This window comes from Onychostoma macrolepis, chromosome 08, assembly GCF_012432095.1.
Source record: "Onychostoma macrolepis isolate SWU-2019 chromosome 08, ASM1243209v1, whole genome shotgun sequence".
Taxonomy (NCBI): domain Eukaryota; kingdom Metazoa; phylum Chordata; class Actinopteri; order Cypriniformes; family Cyprinidae; genus Onychostoma; species Onychostoma macrolepis.
The window spans coordinates 22,734,051-22,752,686 of NC_081162.1; the positions used below are offsets into that span (position 1 = coordinate 22,734,051).

The following is an 18,636-nucleotide window of genomic DNA, read 5'->3' on the forward strand; positions in this document are numbered from 1 at the left end:
CATTGCATTCATAAACTCAGCATAATCATGTGATTGGTTATAATAATGCGCAACACTGTAAAAACGCAGAAAAATAAATATAATGCAACAAATAAGCCCTTATATTTATTAGATAGTATTACTAGCCTGATAATAACAATAATAATCGTCTTGCTATCGCCAAAGGTATCATCCACACAGGCAATATCTCTGACTATTGTCGATACACTGAGTATTGCAATTATATAACTATTACGATTCAATATTACAATTTATTGTGATTTTTGTTTGTCTATTAAAGACTAGACAATGGAAAATACTTGATTATACCCTTAAAAGTGACTCTATATGATGACTCATATTAACAAAAACAATGCATCACATCTTTCTGAACTTTTATTTCAGGAGCATACACAGTGTATATTTAAAGTACCTTGAACCATGAAACTTTCAAGTACCAAAACCTTGAACTTGCACATGAATATAATAGTCAAATGTTCAGCAAAATGAGTGGAAAAAAATACTTTCTGAAATAAAATAAAGTGCTATGTTACTTACTGTTTTAGTCATGTTTAGTCATTTAGTCATGTTTAGTTTCCATACTTGGGATTCAAAACGTGAAGGTGCAGAAAGAATTCTGGAAGAGGTTTGATCCTCTGCCTCCGTCATGGTTTTGCTTTCTCGCACCGGCTTGAAACGTATACGACGTCATCTAATGCAGCGGCACTACTCACGTTGTATGACATCAAAGCACCGCGAGAGTTACAGAGAACAGACGGCTCCCCGTTCTGATCGTCTGCGCGTTGCTGCTCCGAGTCAAACACACCTATACATTTCGCCCTCTGTTGGAATTAAAAAGTGATAACTTCTCCCCACCACCTCTTAGGAAAAGTAAAATAATTAAATAGCTATAAATCGATTCTGAGGTAAACCAATCGATTTTTAAATCGTTTTAAAAAGAATCGCGATAGTTAGGTGAATTGATTTTTTCTCCCACCCCTAGTATTTACATGTATATATTTATTTGCATGTAATTTATATTTTATATAAATATATAAACATACTTTCCTTAAATATATACATTCATGTGTGTATTTATATTTACATAATAAATATACACAGTACACACATATTATGTAAACAAAAACTTTTATTTTGAATGCGATTAATCGCGATTAATCGTTTGACAGAACTAGTATATACACAAATTAGTTTTTGTTTAGATATAATCAAAGTTGTTTGATTTAATTAACAGTTAATATTAAGGATCTATTGTGTGAAAAATGTTTTGCTGCCATAAAATTTCATTATTCAGTTGCCCTAAAGGGATTTGGACACTTAAGCCAGACTTGCTTGAATGCAAAATATCAAACTTAAAGATCCCATGCCATGAAAATTTCACTTTATGAGGTTTTTTAACATTAATATGAGTTTCCCTAGCCTGCCTATGGTCCCCCAGTGGCTAGAAATGGCGATAGGTAAAAACCGAGCCCTGGGTATCCTGCTTGGCCTTTGAGAAAATGAAAGCTCAGATGGCCCAATCTGGAATCTTCCCTTTATGTCGTCATACGGGGAAAGGTTACCTCCCCTTTCTCTGCTTTGCCCGCCCATGAGAAAATGAGTTACTGAGGCGAGCGCAATATTTGTTTTTCCTCGAGAGACATCATGGCTTGCAAATGAGTGAAGCATGACAGTTGCTCAGTGTTTGGATGTACAAATGAACACCAAAGTATTTTTTTAGTTCCTTCATCCGAGCCTATGGCTAGCATTAGCTACATGATAATAACTGTAACAGCATACATAAACAAACCAACTAAAGTACCGTATCCAGACACAATATTTTAAACTAACCATTCAGAGATGTCCTGCTGTAGCCGCTGAGTTGCAACTTCTTCATCCGGTGCTTCTCCATCCGGATCAGATTCGGGTCAAACTGAAAAGCTTGAACGACTGTGTGTCTACGAGCCATTGCGATACATCCACTGTCAACATTAGCGCATGGTAGCGTAAGCTGGTTAAGACCACACACCCACCCTCCACCTTGCCCCGCCTCTCTCCTCCTCATTAGCATTTAAAGCTACAGACACAGAAATGGCACGTCCTAAGGAGAGCTCATTGTGGGACTGGCTCGTAGTGGCTGAAATTCTGCACCAAGGCTGAATTTCGGGAAAGAGACTTCAGATACAGTACTAAGGACCACTTAGGCCTATATAAAATATCCAAAAAGCAGCATGTCATGGGACCTTTAAATGTTACGAGTTGACACCAGTTGGGTAAAAGTGACATTCAGACATTTTTAATGTAACTTAAGGGTCCCAAAATGTTCATATTTATGTATTTTGTCATTATATCGGCCAGTATTGATATCAACACCAGTATCAGCCATTGAAAAACTTGACCACTATTGTCTTGATTTTGCTTTTGAATTTATTTAATTTTTCTAATTAAGCAAGAGAAACTACTTTTTGCTATCTATCTATGTCTCATCTTGCTTTTTTTGTGATGTATTAACGTTTTCACATTTGCCATCAGGTACACCACATGTAGAGCATTTCTAATGACTTTAAATGAGCTGAACGACTACGCGGGTCAACACGAGGTCATCGCTGAAAACCTGTCCACTCAGATAATCACAGAGTTGAGCCGCTACACTCAAGAACTGAAGGCTGAACGGAAATCGGTACGAGCATGTCTTTTCCACACTTTCATTATCATGACGATCTCAGCTTTCTAGAGATCATTTAAAGAGATTATCTTCCGAAAAAAGTATATCAAATCCCTCAATAACATAAATCGCCCGTTAAAGACATGTGTGAAACCACAAAAATAATTCCTTCTCTGCTCTCCAGCACAGTGCTCACCTCTGACAAATCCAGGGTTAATCGCATAGGAATATGGTATTATTTTGTTGATGATTTCTCCCAGCTCCGTGGAATGAAGCCAGAAGCAATGTGGGTCATGTATTCAGGTCAGTGGAGTTTGAGAAGGTCGCCCACCCCCCGCTCTCGGCCTCTCTTGTCTAAAGGTTCTCGCGCGGGTTCAGGAGGCCTCTGTCTGAGGCTGGTGGCTGGAAGTAATATGACAGCGTAGTAAAACATCACTACGCTTGAGCTGAGGGAGGCTTCGTTCTCCTCCGACCTCCGTTGATGCATTTTGTCTGTCTTTTGTGTTCAAATGTCACGCAGAGAGAAAGTGGTCTTTATGTATTTTTCATAAAGAGAGTCGTGGTATGCCGTGAGTGGGCAGACACAAGCGATCGCCTATGCTGGTTTGTCAGTGACGTGTATGCTAATGAGAGCCCCCTAAATAAATGATTTGTGTTCCAGTGAGGAATTCTGCAGTTAATTAACATTTGTTGTACATGAGTACGTCTTTGCTTCCGTAATTGAATTCTTTATGGAATGACGAGGGATTTGGATTCAGCAATAGCTCTGGAATATAATCTTTCTAGCAGCTGCTGTCTGGCTTGATTGTCTCACATTTCATTTAATCAGCTTAGATTCCAATTAAACGTCTTTTCAGCGTAATATTTTAAAAGGACATGTCAGTAACACAATAATAAGTCAAACTGTGATAGTTGTCATGACTCTGCAAGAACTGAAATAGAATTTCTTAATCTGAAATGGAGTGCCTTATTTGTTAAAAATACAGTCTCTCATGGTTTGTTTACATTATAAACAGCCAAATATTTAAAAGCAAATATTTTAAAAGTTGAAAAACTATTAATAATAACCATATTAAACTCTTTTACCACCAAGAAATACAGTTACTGTAATTAATCTGCTTGTGCTTTAAAAGAATAAAAACCAGTTCACCTAAAAAATGAACATTTTGGAATATAATGAACAAGTGGTATGGACTACTTTTATGATGCTTGTTTGCTCACTGTTCAGTTTGGATGGAAATAACTGCTTTGCTTTATATCTCCTTTTAGGTTTCATGAAAAAAAGAAAATAATGGGGTTAGGTTTAGGAACAACGTTGGAATGAGTAACTTATGATAAAATGTTCATTTTTGGATGACTTGTTAATGTAATTGCTGTCAAATGTGCAGTAACTATTTATTTTCTAACAAATATTAACTTAATGTATCCATTGTTATGTTCTGTACTGTTTTTATTAACCCTCAGAGGTACAGACTCCATTGCAACTTTGTTTAATCTGTTATGTATTTACGAGTTGTGCACATTTTCTTCAGAGAATAACTTTCTAGAATAAGCTTTCTATTTATCAAAGAATCCTAAAATGTATAGTTCCTCAAAAATATTAAGCAGCACAGCTGTTTTCAACATAAATAATTGTAAGAAATGTGATTTGAGCAGCAAATCAGTATATTAGAATGATTTCTAAAGGATCATGTGACACTGAAGACTGAAGTAATGATGCTGAAAATTCACCTTTGCCATTACAGGAATAAATTACATTTTAAAATATATTCAAATTGGGGGAAAAAAGATTTTAAATTGTAACAATATTTTACAATATCACTATATTTTCATCAAATAAATGCACGCTTGGTGAGCAAAACAGATTTAAAGGGTTAGTTCACCCAAAAATGAAAATTCTGTCATTAATTATTCACCCTCATGTCGTTCTAAACCCGTAAGACCTCGGTTCATCTTCGGAACACAAATTAAGATATTTTTGATGCATCCCGTGAGCTCTCTGACCCTCCCCTAGACAGCAAGTGTCCTTACACGATCAAGGTCCAGAAACGTAGCAAGGAGATCAGTAAAATAATCCATGTGACATCAGGGGTTTAACCGTAATTTTACGAAGCTACGAGAATACTTTTTGTGCGTAAAAGAAAAAAAAAACTTTATTCTTATAAGAATAAGACTTTATTCAACAATACGTCTCCTCCACGTCACCCTGGCACCATTTTGGAGAGTATCCACTCAACGTAAATGGCGTATGCTATTCTGTGTCAGCTGCGCGACACTGATACGTTTTCTACGTTGTTTGCACTTTGATCTGATTGAAAACAACGTATCCGTGTGACGCAGCTGACGCAGAACAGCATACACTGTTTACGTTCAGTGGATATTCTCCAAAATGGCGCCAGGGTGATGAATTGTTGAATAAATTCTTTTTTTTTTTTTTCTTTTGCGCACAAAAAGTATTCTCGTAGCTTCATAAAATTACGGTTAAACCTCTGATGTCACATGGATTATTTTACTGATCTCCTTGCTACGTTTCTAGACCTTGATCATGTAAGGATCCTTGCTGTCTATGGGAGGGTCAGAGAGCTCTCAGAATTCATCAAAAATATCTTAATTTATGTTCCGAAGATGAACGGAGGTCTTATGGGATTGGAACGACATGAGGGTGAGTAATTAATGACAGAATTTTCATTTTTGGGTGAACTATCCCTTTAAGAGAAATCCCAAACTTTTGAACAGTAGTGTTCTAAATTTTAGATCTATTTCTTGTCTTTTCTTTCTCAAGCATTTCCATGATGGCCGCAGAGCGCAACAACACATTGAGAATTCCTGGAAGCAGCTGGAATCGGTGAGTCAGTTTAACTGAACAGAACATAGTGTGAATATTCAAATTTTTCCTGATACTGGCCTCTCTTTCATCACCTGTCTAAGATATGAGCTAGAACTGGGCAGCCTTGTACAATAAACACTTGTGTGAAATGAGCCACAGGTGCCTGTAAAAGACAAGTCTCTTTCAAAATAAACAATTTTAATACATAAAAAATATAAAACTAATGATAAATATAGAATAGTAAACTAAAAGTAGCGCTGCTACAAGTTGAACTACATTTTTTTAGTCACATGACAGTGGCATACATTCAGCAATAATCTCATTTTAATGTAAGGTTTTTTTTGTCTCTTTCAGAGTAAGAGAAGATTTGAGCGAGACTGTAAGGAAGCGGATCGCGCTCAGCATTACTTTGACAAGATGGATGCCGACATTAACGTGACTAAAGCAGATGTGGAAAAGGTATGGATCACATGCGTGCGTGAGAAGAGACAGGTCCTATCACAAACCCTTCATTCTCCATGACTGCTTTCATCCTTTTCTGTGAGTCTGTGTGGATGATCCCTCTTTGAAATGGGGTGGTGGTGACGGATGCTGATATAACAGATGTCGAGTTCGACTTTCTGAAAGTTAGAGTGAATCTGCCCTTCTCATACCTTATACCTCACCTGCTCCTACCTTACAGTACCTTCCCAGTATTGCAGAAGATTACCTTTTTTTCCCTCAAAGTGAAGTCGGACAGTAAGCCCCAAAAAATCTGTCATTATGTTGGTTCCTGCTAATGTTGATTTAGTTTTTTTGGCATTGGGGTGATTAGGCAGATGTTTAAAACAGATCATATATCATATATCTTTTATTCAAACAAACCAAATAGTTTCCTGTTCAATTCCAGGTTTTTAAAATGCAAACAGTGTACCATCTTTTCTATTGAAATATGAAAACAAAATTATAAACTGGAGCTTTAGTATGAACATCAGGGCTGAATTTAATTAATAAAATACGCAACATTGAGAATATTGAGATTCATGTACTTTATGAGTTTTGTTTTATGGTAATTAGTTCAGTGTCGGCAGCTCTCCCTGATTTGCTACTTGCTAGTATTAGAGTGTAAAGACAGAGATGTTTTGATTGTGTTTCAAATTAATACTTCAATATAAGCGTATAAAAAGAGTGCTAGATTTGGGAAGTTTGTTTCATTTCTTTGGATCAGTTCAAACTGTCTGTTTCATTTGATACAAAATGATTAAGTGATTTTTGTGAAAACAAATCATTAGTTCAGAGAAAATATCTAGATATTTATTATAAAATAAAATATTCTTTAAAATATTAATATTATAAAGTTCTATAAAATAAAAAAATATTTCTATAAATATTCATATGAATTAGGAAATTAAAATGTAAATGTTCATCAATGAAAGTAATAAGCTCACACGCCGCAAAAACAAAGGTAGCTTTGACAATAGGAAACAAAGACAACTAATGCAGCCATTTGTTTTGAATCTAAGGCCAAATGAACAGATTTGGATTTGGTTTTGCCCATGTGTAGATGTCTTCTTAAGTAACTTCTGTTATTAGTGTGTCTGTGACACTAATCGACTCTGTCTTTGTTTTTTAACATGTCTTAAAGCGGTGTTCTCTCAAGGTAGGTTTGATCCAAGAGTCGTCTTTGTCGGTGGGGAGTTTGTTAAATTGTTCGGTGTATTACCCATATCAGCAAAGAGTGTTTGTCGTAATTTTCGTTGTTTTTCGTTTTTAGCTTTTGTTACGTTCACGTCTATGCTTGCAGCGAATCTTTCCTGTATTCACCATGTACAAATGTACAGAATAAGACTTGTCATGGAAGACGTTAAAATGCATTACGATTGCGAAAATGGGCTACGTTGTAAGGGTTACAGCGGAGACTGATTTCACAAAATCAATAGCTATTACCGCACAATTTACTGTCAAGCACAAAAAGTCCTGAGTCTGAGAGTCTGTGCACACTGTCTGGTTCATGTACATGCAGTTGTTTATGTACAGTGACCCCAAAAACCATTTTGACACTTAACAATCAATGAATTTCATTGCATTAAATTAAGTGGCAGAAGCACATTTTTCAAGCAACAGATTTCAGTTTATTAAGTTTTAAATAATTAATTATAGATATGTTGTTCACAATTAATAAAAAAAAATATATTGTGACAATTTTTACTGGAGCATGTTCATAATTAATGTGATGAACTATGTCTGTGGTTACTTGAGGAGAACTTTAAATTTGTTAAAAATCACCAAAACACCAGCTGATTAAAAGACACGGAGCAAAAATGGTTTAGAAAGTAAAGTTAGTTCTGAGAAAAGCTCTTAACTATTTTGCATATGCAACTTGGTTTTATATTTTGTGTTTAATGCAATGACGTTCACAAATTTATGCGATTTACTTAAGTGTCCAAATGTTTTTTTGGTCTGCTGTATGTGTTTAGTTAGTATGCATGATGAATGGATGTCTGGTGCAATTAATTTGGACCATTTTGACTTTTGTTTTGGAACAACTTTGAACATTCATTGTCATTTTTGTGTGTGTATATGTGTTTGTTTTCTCACACACTGTTGGTACACAACCATGTTCCTCTTGTCAAAGTCTTCTTCATCATACTACCATACTACTCATGCTATTTGTTTTTATGTAAATGGAGTACCCAACCTACATTACCCAAAGTGTGCCATATACAATCAGAGCACAATAAGTGAGATATCCCACAATGCAATACATTCAGCTTCCATCACCTTCCATTTCTACAGAGCCTGCACATGGATGCACATAAATGCACATTTATCGTGGCCTCATTTTAGTAAATTCTGGTCATGTCGTACAAATTTGTTTTCTCGTTTTGAATGAATTAAAAATAATTAGTACTTCGTAGCCACTGTTTAGTAAAATGTGGGAATGAATTTTCAATTTTGAATGAACCTAAAGTACTATCAACTGCATCTTATTTTGACTTATTATTTAAACAAGACTACAACAACTAAAGACATTTTTATACCAAATTGAATAAGTTTTAAATAACATTTCATTTTCAAAATAACTATAATTTCAACACCATGAATGAAACATGCAACTTGAAACATTTAATGGATTCTATTCAAAAGCTAAATAATAAATATGTATAAATAATTAAATATGTATGTATGTATATATGCACATATACACACACACACACACACACACAGATGCATACAATTACTAAATTACAACTACTTATGAATTTACCAACATCAAAAGGTGATGTTATTATTCTGCTAGTTTAAACATTTTTTTTACATTATAAATGCATTTTTATAAGTGAAAATATTTACATAGCTGCCTCTCAGCTAGAGGTTAGTCATAGACGATACAGTATATCACCATTTTGTGATTAAAGCATCATTCGATAATTTCCTCTGCTTATATACAGGTGCATCTCAAAAAATTCGAATATTGTGAAAAAGTTTTTTTTTTTTTTTGTAACTTATTCCAAAAAGTAAAACTTTCATATAAGTTCAAAAGTTTTTTTGTTTTAATTTGAATGATTAGAGCTTACAGCACATGAAAGTCAAAAATCCAGTATGTTAAAATTTTAGATTTACATTTGACCATCCCTACAGTATAAATTCCGGGTATCTCTTGTTCTTTGAAACCACAATATTGGGGAAGACTGCTGACTTGGCAATGGTCCAGAAGAAAATCATTGACACCCTCCACAAAGCGGGTAAGTCACAGAAGGTCATTACTGAAAGGGGTGGCTGTTCACAGAGTGCTGTATCAAAGCATATTAAATGCAAAGTTGACTGGAAGGACGAAATTGGCTAGGAAAAGGTGCACAAGCAACAGGGATGACTGCAAGCTTGAGAATACTGTCAAGCAAAGTCGATTCAAACACTTGGGAGAGTTTCACAAGGAGTGGACTGAAGCTGGAGTCAGTGCATCAAGAGTCACCACGCTCAGACATCTTCAGGAAAAGGGCTACCAAGCCACTTCTGAAACAGAAACAAGCATCTTACCTGGGCTCTGGAGAAAAAGAACTGGACTGTTGCTCAGTGGTCCAAAGTCCTCTTTTCAGATAAAAGTCCATTTTGCATTTCATTTGGAAATCAAGGTCTGGAGTCTGGAGGAAGACTGGAAAGGCACGGAGTCCAAGCTGCTTGAAGTCCAGTGTGAAGTTTCCGAAGTCAGTGATGATTTGGGGTGCCGTGACGTCTGCTGGTCTTGGTCTATTGTGTTTTATCAAGTCCAAAGTCAATGCAGCTGTCTACCAGGAGATTTTGGAGCACTTTATGCTTCCATCTGCTGAAAAGCTTTATGGAGATGCTGATTTCCTTTTCCAGCAGGACTTTAGCACCTGCCCACAGTGCCAAAACCACTTCCAAGTGGTTTGCTGACCATGATATTACTGTGCTTGATTGGCCAGCCAACATGCCTGACTTGAACCCCATTTGGAATCTATGGGATATTTTCAAGAGAAAGATGAGAAACAGTCGATCCAACAATACAGACGAGCTGAAGGCTCAATAGTGTCTCAGCAGTGCCAGAGGCTGATCGCTTCCATGCCACACCTCACTGATGCTGTCATTTGTGCTAAAGGAGCCCCGACCAAGTATTGAGTGCATAAATTAACATATTTTAAAGAACTTGAACTTTTCTGTTTTGCAAATCCTTTTTTTTTTTTGATTGATCTTAGGAAATATTCTAATATTTTGAGATACTGGATTTTTGACTTTCATGAGCTGTAAGCTCTAATCTTCAAAATTAAAACAAAAAAACTTTTGAAATGATTTACATTACATGTAATGAATCTAGAATATATGAAAGTTTCCCTTTTTGAAATAAGTTCCAAAAAAAATTGAACTTTTTCACGATATTCTAACATTTTGAAATGCACCTGTGAATAAATGTACTTACACCACCATATGTCAGTTTAGCAATAAATTAACCGACGACCTTGTTATTGGATAGGGCACATTTTGTTTTCATGTATTTTTGAGTAGACGCTTACTGAATATTGTGTAAAGTAAATTATTTACATCTCTCATACTCATATCTGAATGAAATTGTCTACTGAAAATCATTCACATATCAGTTAAACTGTATAAGATACTATGACTCATAAATCTGCTGAATAAATTATTAATAAACATAGGTCTTCAGTTGTGTTATTTTCCCTGAGTACATCATTTGATTATATTTCTGTGTTTGACTTGTGATGTTTGCGTTGTTTGTCCTCTCTCACTCTTGCACAGAGCGTTCGGTTAAGTGTGTAGATCACTGACTGTATCGATCTGAAGTTGACACCAGACTATGCTTATATCTTTCTGTAATCTGCTAATTGACTCTCAGTGTTTGTTGACTCGTGTCATGTCATAAAGGTGATCGTTTTATTTGTCAGTCCTTGCCTTTTACGTTCTGATGTCACCCTTGTAGAAAGGATCTTGATGTCTTTTTCGCTGTCTGTCTCTTGTGTTTTCTGTCTATCTAGGCGAAACAGCAAGCTCAGATGAGGCATCAGATAGCAGAGGACAGTAAAAACGAGTACCTGACTTACCTGCAGAAGTTCAACAAGGACCAACATGAGCACTACTACACGCTTATACCACATATCTTTCAGGTGAGAGTCTCTCTCGATCAAAGTAAAATATTCTAATATTGATAAATGACAAATATGTTCATTTTTATGCCAGATGGACCATACTGAGTGTTCATAATGTGGTCAAAATGTGTTTTCTGTCTTGCAGAGGATACAGGAGATGGAGGAGAGGCGGGTGGGCAGGGTGAGGGAGAGCATGCGGGTGTACACTGAGGTCGAGCGTAAAGTATTGCCCATCGTCAGCAAGTGTCTGGACGGCATGACCAAGGCAGCTGAATCCATCGAGCCTAAAATGGTACGTTAAGTGCTGCGACTCCTTTGTGCTTAAAATGCACCATGGTTCCGGATTACATAGCCATCTGTTGATCAGCCTACTGCTTGAAAATCCTATTCAGCAAAAATCTTTTATAAAGCCATAAAATACTTTTTTTTTATCAGCGTGGATGAGAATCGAGGTTCTTGTTAAGAATTGTTTTTTATTTAAAAAACACACACACACACACATGTACTCAATGCCCAAATCAGTGATCATCTGAACTCATGAACTAATGACTCTTTTGAGTTAATGAATCTGTCAAAAAGGTTTGCAAATCAGTCTTAGACTCAGATTACTATTTAAATCTGAAGTGTAATATCTGTGCTACTAATTTGTTCAAGTCCTTTTTACACACTACCATTCAAAATGTGAGGTTAGTAAAATTTTATGTTTTTCAAAGATTATTTTATACTCACGAAAAACTGCATTTGCTTGATCAAAAGTACAGTAATACTTTGAAATATTACTACAATTTAAAATAACTTTTCTATTTTAATATATTTTAAAATGTAATTTATTCCTGTGATGCAAAGTTGAATTTTTAGTATCATTACTCCAGTCTTCAGCATCACATGATTCTTCAGAAATCATTCTAATATGCTGATTTGCTGCTCAAGAAGCATTTCTTATTATCATCAATTGTGCTGCTTAATATGTTTCTGGAAACCATGATACATTTTATTCAGGATTCTTTGATGAATAGGAAGTTCAAACGTACCGCATTTATTTGAAACAAATCTTTTGTAACATTAGAAATGTCTTTACGATAATTTATGATCATTTTAATGCATTCTTGCTGAATAAAAGTGATCATTTTTTTAAATAAAAAACCCCTCAAAATCTTTTGAACGGTAGTATACTTAAAAAATTTTGAAAAAGTGAAAAATTAAAAAAGGAAGAGGAAATGAGTGGGAAAATAATAAAAATTCAATGCAATGACTTATTGATGCACTGCGTCACAGATAGGAGGACTATGATTTGTAAAAGCAGAGTTTTTCGGCTGCGGGGTGAATTAACTTTTCCAAATGAAGCCGGCAGATGAATAATACACCAGTTCAAAATGCTGACTGGATTTCTGTGATTATCGCTGGCCCACTTACAAGCTAACGAGTGGTGATTGTCATGGAGCGACGTCGTCCAGGTTACCATCAATAATTTACAGCTGCGGGGGAATCGCTGGCAGCTAACAGGGCTGATGTGCTTGTTGTTTGTCTCATCTGCTAAATCCTGATCCAGTGCTCATGTGGCCATCGCCATCCTGTCCAAATATGGCAGATGGGGAGTCTAATTTCCACCACAGCACTAATTGACTCATACAAGCTGGGTTTTGCAGCAGATTTGAAGTGGCTTAGCAACAAAGACTTAAGCCTCTCTGTGGCTTCTGGACTGTGTGTATGCTTGTATGTGTGTGTGTGCTTTCAGAGATAGTGTGCTGGCCATATGAAGTGAACCGCCATGAACATCCACCTGTAGAAAATCATTTGTTTTCATTGTAGGGTTATGGATGCCACATATATATATATATATATATTCTAAAAATAGTTTCTTGTTTTGACCTTAACAGCAGCAATGGGATTAGATGGAGAGGATTTGTAGCAGTCATATTTCTATAGTGGATGTGCATCTCATTACCTGGGTTTCCATCATCCTGTTTTAATGCGCATTTTGAAGTATTGCATGAGAAACGAGTGATGGAAACCTTGATTAAAATCCCTTAATTCGCAAAAAAGTTTTTAAGCTCACTTGAGGTGGTTTTTGACTTGTGCGAAAAAGGGTTAATGCGAATAATGGGAGATGGAAATGCATTTTGCGAATAAATTCCTCCAAGCGCATCAAAAAAAGTCATGTGACTTTGCGCTATGAGACAGGATAACTTGACTAGCAGTGGACTGATCTCGTTCCATAGCATCTGAAATGGTCGTTCAGAAACGCCTGAGCAAAGTCTGTCATCAAAGTATTTCTGTATAATTGTCTTACGCGGCTGCGTTCCCAAACAGCAGTATTCATCTCCGAAAGCAATGACAGCATTTATTGTGTTTCGTCTGCTCGCTCTGAGGTGCAATTAATTTTTCATATATGAAAATTCTTATATTCAGTAGTTTTCTGTAGGCTATTTAGTGCCAGTTTACCAGGAAGTGACGATTTTGTTCTCTTTGACTCGATGAATGGAAACGGTGCTCGTTCGCAAATGTTTTATGCGATATTCCAATTTTGCGCATAAGTTAAATTCGCAACTTTGGATGGAAACCCACCTATTGTCTGTAGTACATAATTGTGATTATGATGTCAGTTTGAAGGTGGGGTCTGTATTATTTCCACACTAAATCAAGTGCTTTCTGCTTTTTAACTAGTTGAATAACTAGATAGATAATGATAATTTTATTTTTATAAATATGTAGAATATAGTAATATTATCAATTTAATTCTTTATAAATCTATATATATATATATATATATATATATATATATATATAAACTAATTAGAATAAACTTAAAAAAGAGACGCTAGACGGACGTGTATGACCATTGTGAGTGCTCACTTCTTTTCAAATCGTATTTTGTCTGTTAACTCGACGCCATCCAGGGTCTTCTGATTGGTCCACTGTTTTGGAACTGACATTATTGACAAGCTTTTGTTTACTGTAGCAAGTTGACATGGCTACTGTTTTATTTGATGGCAACATGGAGGGGGAGGCATTTTTGCGCTGCGCTTTTAAAAAAACATTTGGATGCAAAGACAAAGTTTTGTGTGAATGACCCATAACAGTTCTGGGCTCATTTCAACATTTCAACATTTCCTGCGGTTAACTAAATAAGTGATAATCAGACTCCTCTGATTCAGCAAAGAATTGAACAATTCAGTTTGACTTTCAAGTCAATTCGACTAAAACATTTGAAGAATCTTTGCAGTTGAATGACTTGTTAATGCATTGGATGTTTTCACATTGGATGTGTGTGTTTTCGCTTCTGTGTGTCGTCACTGAGGAAAGTTCTGTGGAAAGTTATATTGATTTCAACCATATGGAATATTTTATAGCATATGCAAATGTGCTAAGTGACATATCTATCTTACGTACAACAGTTTGTGTCACTAAATAGAGTGATTTTAAACTCATTTAATTTGAGGTTTCATCCTAAACTCTCTTTTTTTTGTTATAGCACAAAGCCTGACATTTTTTATTACTGTTTTTAATCTCAGGACAGTAAGCAAGTTGTAGAATCATACAAGTCGGGCTTTGAGCCGCCGGGTGATGTGGAGTTTGAGGACTACAGCGTGTCGATGAAGAGGGCGGTGTCAGAATCTAGCTTCCTGAACGCTCGCGGAGAGAGCAGACGCCGGAGCAGGAGCAAACTGTGGCCTTTACTCAAGAGAAATAAGGTACGGGGTCAGACGAATCACCTGTTTATGTCACAAATAAGGAAATAAAAGAACAAAAATCTACACTGCTCATTAATGGTCAGCTGAGATGCAGTCATGTATGCTTTTATGTCAGAAAAAAGCTGAATAAATAATTCATGCTATTTATATTCAAGTAGTTTTATTGCTATTACAGAGTGTTTGCAGTGGCTATTTTATGCAGCTAGTTTCATGCAGCTTGTTTGATGATATAATTCATTATCTGTTTATGCATTAGGAAAGCAGTTGTTTTAATAGTCCAACTGTATATGTCTGTGGATTGTGAACACCTGATAAAGTCACAAATAAGTACATAAAAGAACAGAAAACTATGTTGCTCATTTATAGCTCATTGTGATGCAGTCATGTAGATTTAATGGCCAAATCTAAATCATGTTGTTTATATTCAAGTAGCTTTATTGCTATTTAGGAGTGTTTACAATGGCAGTTTCATGCAGCTTGTAATGGAATCTTGTTATTCTGATGATTTTGAAGATTAATAATCTGTTTTATATATTAGTGATTGTTTTGATGGCACCAGTCTTTAAACTTGGAAATATTAAAATTGGATAAAATTTTCTTTGCCCTTGAAATTTTGTCTCCCCTCATCTTCTTTCTTCCTGTCTTCCTCCATTCCATTTCTCAATGTGCTCCATCACACCTTCATCTGTAGCTTATGTCTTTGTTAGCGTCGCCCGCCAGCCCCCTCCCCCTCCCCCCACTTCCCCGTCCCCGGACGGCCTCCCCAACGGCCCCCAGTCCCCGCAGCAGCCCAAGGAGCCCCTCAGCCAGCGCCTCAATGACTTCATGGGCACCAAACACAAAATGCACTGCCTGCGGAGCCTGAAACGTGGGGTAAGTTCACGAGCAGCCACGTCACCTCTGTGTCTTTTGTGTAGATCTGATTGGACGACTCCAAAGGCTAAAGCACCATCAGCTCAGTTTGGTTATAAAGTGATGTGTGGATGTGTAACACAACATCGTTTTCATGCTTTTTATCAACACCATCCCAAACATATCTGTCTTTACAGCTACATAACTGTGTATATTAACCGTTTCCCCTAACATGTCTTTCTTGTCTTTAACATTCACAGCTTTCTCTAAAGCTGGTAAGTCTGACTTGCTATAAAATCCCCAAAACTTTGGCTCTAACAATTTTCATAATAAATATTCAAGAAATTGTATTTATTTATTGCCAATTTTTCCAGTTTCAACGCTTAATAGCATTTTAATAGCTGGGCAGTCAGTGGATGAGACTAGGTTTTATCTTGTTTATTTAGTGTTTTAATGCAGTTTTGTTTGTCTTTGATTTATTATTTTTCACTCATAACTCTGTCTGTCTGCAGGGAACAGGCCAGGAGGACTACAGTCATCTGCCCCCTGAGCAGAGGAGGAAGAAACTACAAGCCAAGCTCAATGACATTAACAAGGATATCCAGAAAGAGATGGATCAGAGGTAAATCATCCAGTAGCTGCCATGCTGGTAATAGTATCAGCCTCTCTTTCTGCCAAATACCTCATCATCATGCACCAAATTGTTTATATCATATACTACAGCTCAAAGGTTTGGGGTCAGTAATAGTTTTTTAAAAGAAATGAATACCTTTATTCAGCAAGGATGCCTTAAATTGATCGAAAGTGACAGTAAAGACATTTATAACGTTCTGTTTCAAATACAAGCTGTTCTTTTGAACTGTCCCTTCAAAGAATCCTGATAAAACAAAGTATCATGGCTTCACCAATAATATTAAGCAACACTGATAATAATAAGAAATGTTTATTGAGCAGCAAATCAACATATTAGAATGATTTCTGAAGGATCATGTGATATTTAAGACTGGAGTAATGATGCTGAAAATTCAGCTTTGCATCATAGGAATAAATTACATTGAGATAATTAAAAACAGATCATTTAAATTGTAATAATATTTCACCATATTACAGTTTTTACTGTATTTCTGATCAAATAAATGAATCTTTGACAAGCATAAGATAATTATTTAAAAAATATTAACAAAAAAACTTACCAACCCCAAACTTTAGAATGATAGTGTACATAACTGTAATAAACATGACCAGACATGACGCAACAAATTGTCATATGCAGTTCATAGGCACATGCCTCTTGTTTTTACTAACTCTTCTTCTTGTAATTATTTGCAGGGATGCCCTGACTAAAATGAAAGATGTTTACATAAAGAATCCTCACTTGGGGGATCCAGACAGTATAGATCCACGGTTAGAAGAAATCACACAAGGCTTGGAAAAATTGCAGCTTGAGGCACATAAATTTGAGGTGAGACCCTCACAAACTCAGTCCTCAGATACCTTCAAAAGTTTGTTTAAAATACGGATTTTTAGATCCAAGAGACTTATAATGGAAGTAAATTATGCTATTTGATCATGGATGATTACAAATTAACAGAAGGATCTGTGGTTTGTGTGTTTTCAGGGCTGGTTGACGGAGGTGGAGAGGAAGTTACTTGAAAAGGGATCCGAGTCTCAGAGAAGACAGAGCAGTCATTTTGACTCGCAGGGCAACACGCCTCTTACAAACAACTACGGTCAAAACCGAGAGAGGTACTTCAGTCCCTAGACAGCAGGGCTACCAAACATCATGCACTGAATGGGATGATATAAATATGACTCACACTGTTACATGTCTTTAAAGGGCTCATGTAATGAGAAGTTAATATTTATTACTTTGGGTTAGTTCAAAATGACTGTGGATGCATCTCTGCACTTTTTTTGACATTAGCAAAACCAAAATTAGTAACATAACAAGTGGACTTAAGTCAAAAAAACAAACTTGCTGTTCATGCTGTTTAATACTTGATCTTGTTTTGATAACCTCATATGAGACGGTCTAACATTAAGTGTATAATCGGACTATAACGTCAAAGTTAATTTGGTCTGTTTTACGTATTGCATGTCTTCTGCACATAGTCCGGATGGCAGCTACACAGAAGACCCCAGCACAGAGACAACAATGCAGTTCAAATCTCGCAGTACTGAGTTCGATGACGAATTTGACGACGAGGAGCCTTTACCCACCATTGGAACATGCAAAGCACTTTATCCATTTGAAGGTAACAGAAAAACACTAACTGGATCATCTTCCAGAAAGAAAATTATGACAGGAATTTATGATTGTTAAATGGTTCTGGAGCATATTTGCAATTCTTGGGATAATAGGTTACCATAACTACTACCAACCGAAATGTTTTTTTTTTTTTCACTTCTAATTGTTTACAAAACTAATTTGACAAATATTAACTTTTGACTGGCGCTAAATTTATATAGAAATTTTATTATGGATAAACGGCAAAAATATACACAAAATTAAAAGCTGAAAATGAATAAATGAATAAAAAATGGAAATAAAATAAATTAATATATAGAAACATTTTAAACAACAATAAAAATAAAATTAAATATTTACAAGTAAAACTGTAAACAATTTAACTGAAAATAAAATAACTTACTAAAATAATAACTTGTTTTTTAAAACAAAAATAACTAAAAATTAGTAAAAACACCTTTTTTACACTTATTATTTACTATAATAAACAAAGAGTCAAATTGGTTATTAGACAAGGCTGACATAGAATTAAAAAATATATAATTTTTTTCATTGTAATTTTGGTAACACTTTACAATAAGGTGTCATTTGTTAACAGTAGTTAATGTATTAACTAACATGAACAAACAATGAACAATGCAATTATTACACTATTTATTAATCTTTGTTAATGTTAAAATACAGTCGTTCATTGTTTATTCATGTTAGTTCACAGTGCATTAACTAATGTTAACAAACACAACTTGTGATTTTAATAATGCTGAAATTAACAC

The 18,636-nt window shown here is 35.6% G+C and overlaps 1 protein-coding gene across 1 annotated transcript in view; it reads left to right on the top strand.

The window, feature by feature from the left end:
- The window catches only part of fnbp1a (formin binding protein 1a), a 30,631-nt gene that overhangs the window by 5,622 nt on the left and 6,373 nt on the right, over window positions 1–18,636 (top strand). Inside the window, 13 exon segments of the mRNA XM_058784664.1 lie at window positions 2,512–2,659; window positions 5,427–5,489; window positions 5,826–5,930; window positions 10,961–11,089; window positions 11,217–11,363; window positions 14,584–14,763; window positions 15,455–15,476; window positions 15,479–15,636; window positions 15,876–15,890; window positions 16,128–16,237; window positions 16,945–17,077; window positions 17,234–17,361; window positions 17,728–17,870. Of these exon segments, the coding sequence (XP_058640647.1) occupies window positions 2,512–2,659; window positions 5,427–5,489; window positions 5,826–5,930; window positions 10,961–11,089; window positions 11,217–11,363; window positions 14,584–14,763; window positions 15,455–15,476; window positions 15,479–15,636; window positions 15,876–15,890; window positions 16,128–16,237; window positions 16,945–17,077; window positions 17,234–17,361; window positions 17,728–17,870 (1,481 nt within the window).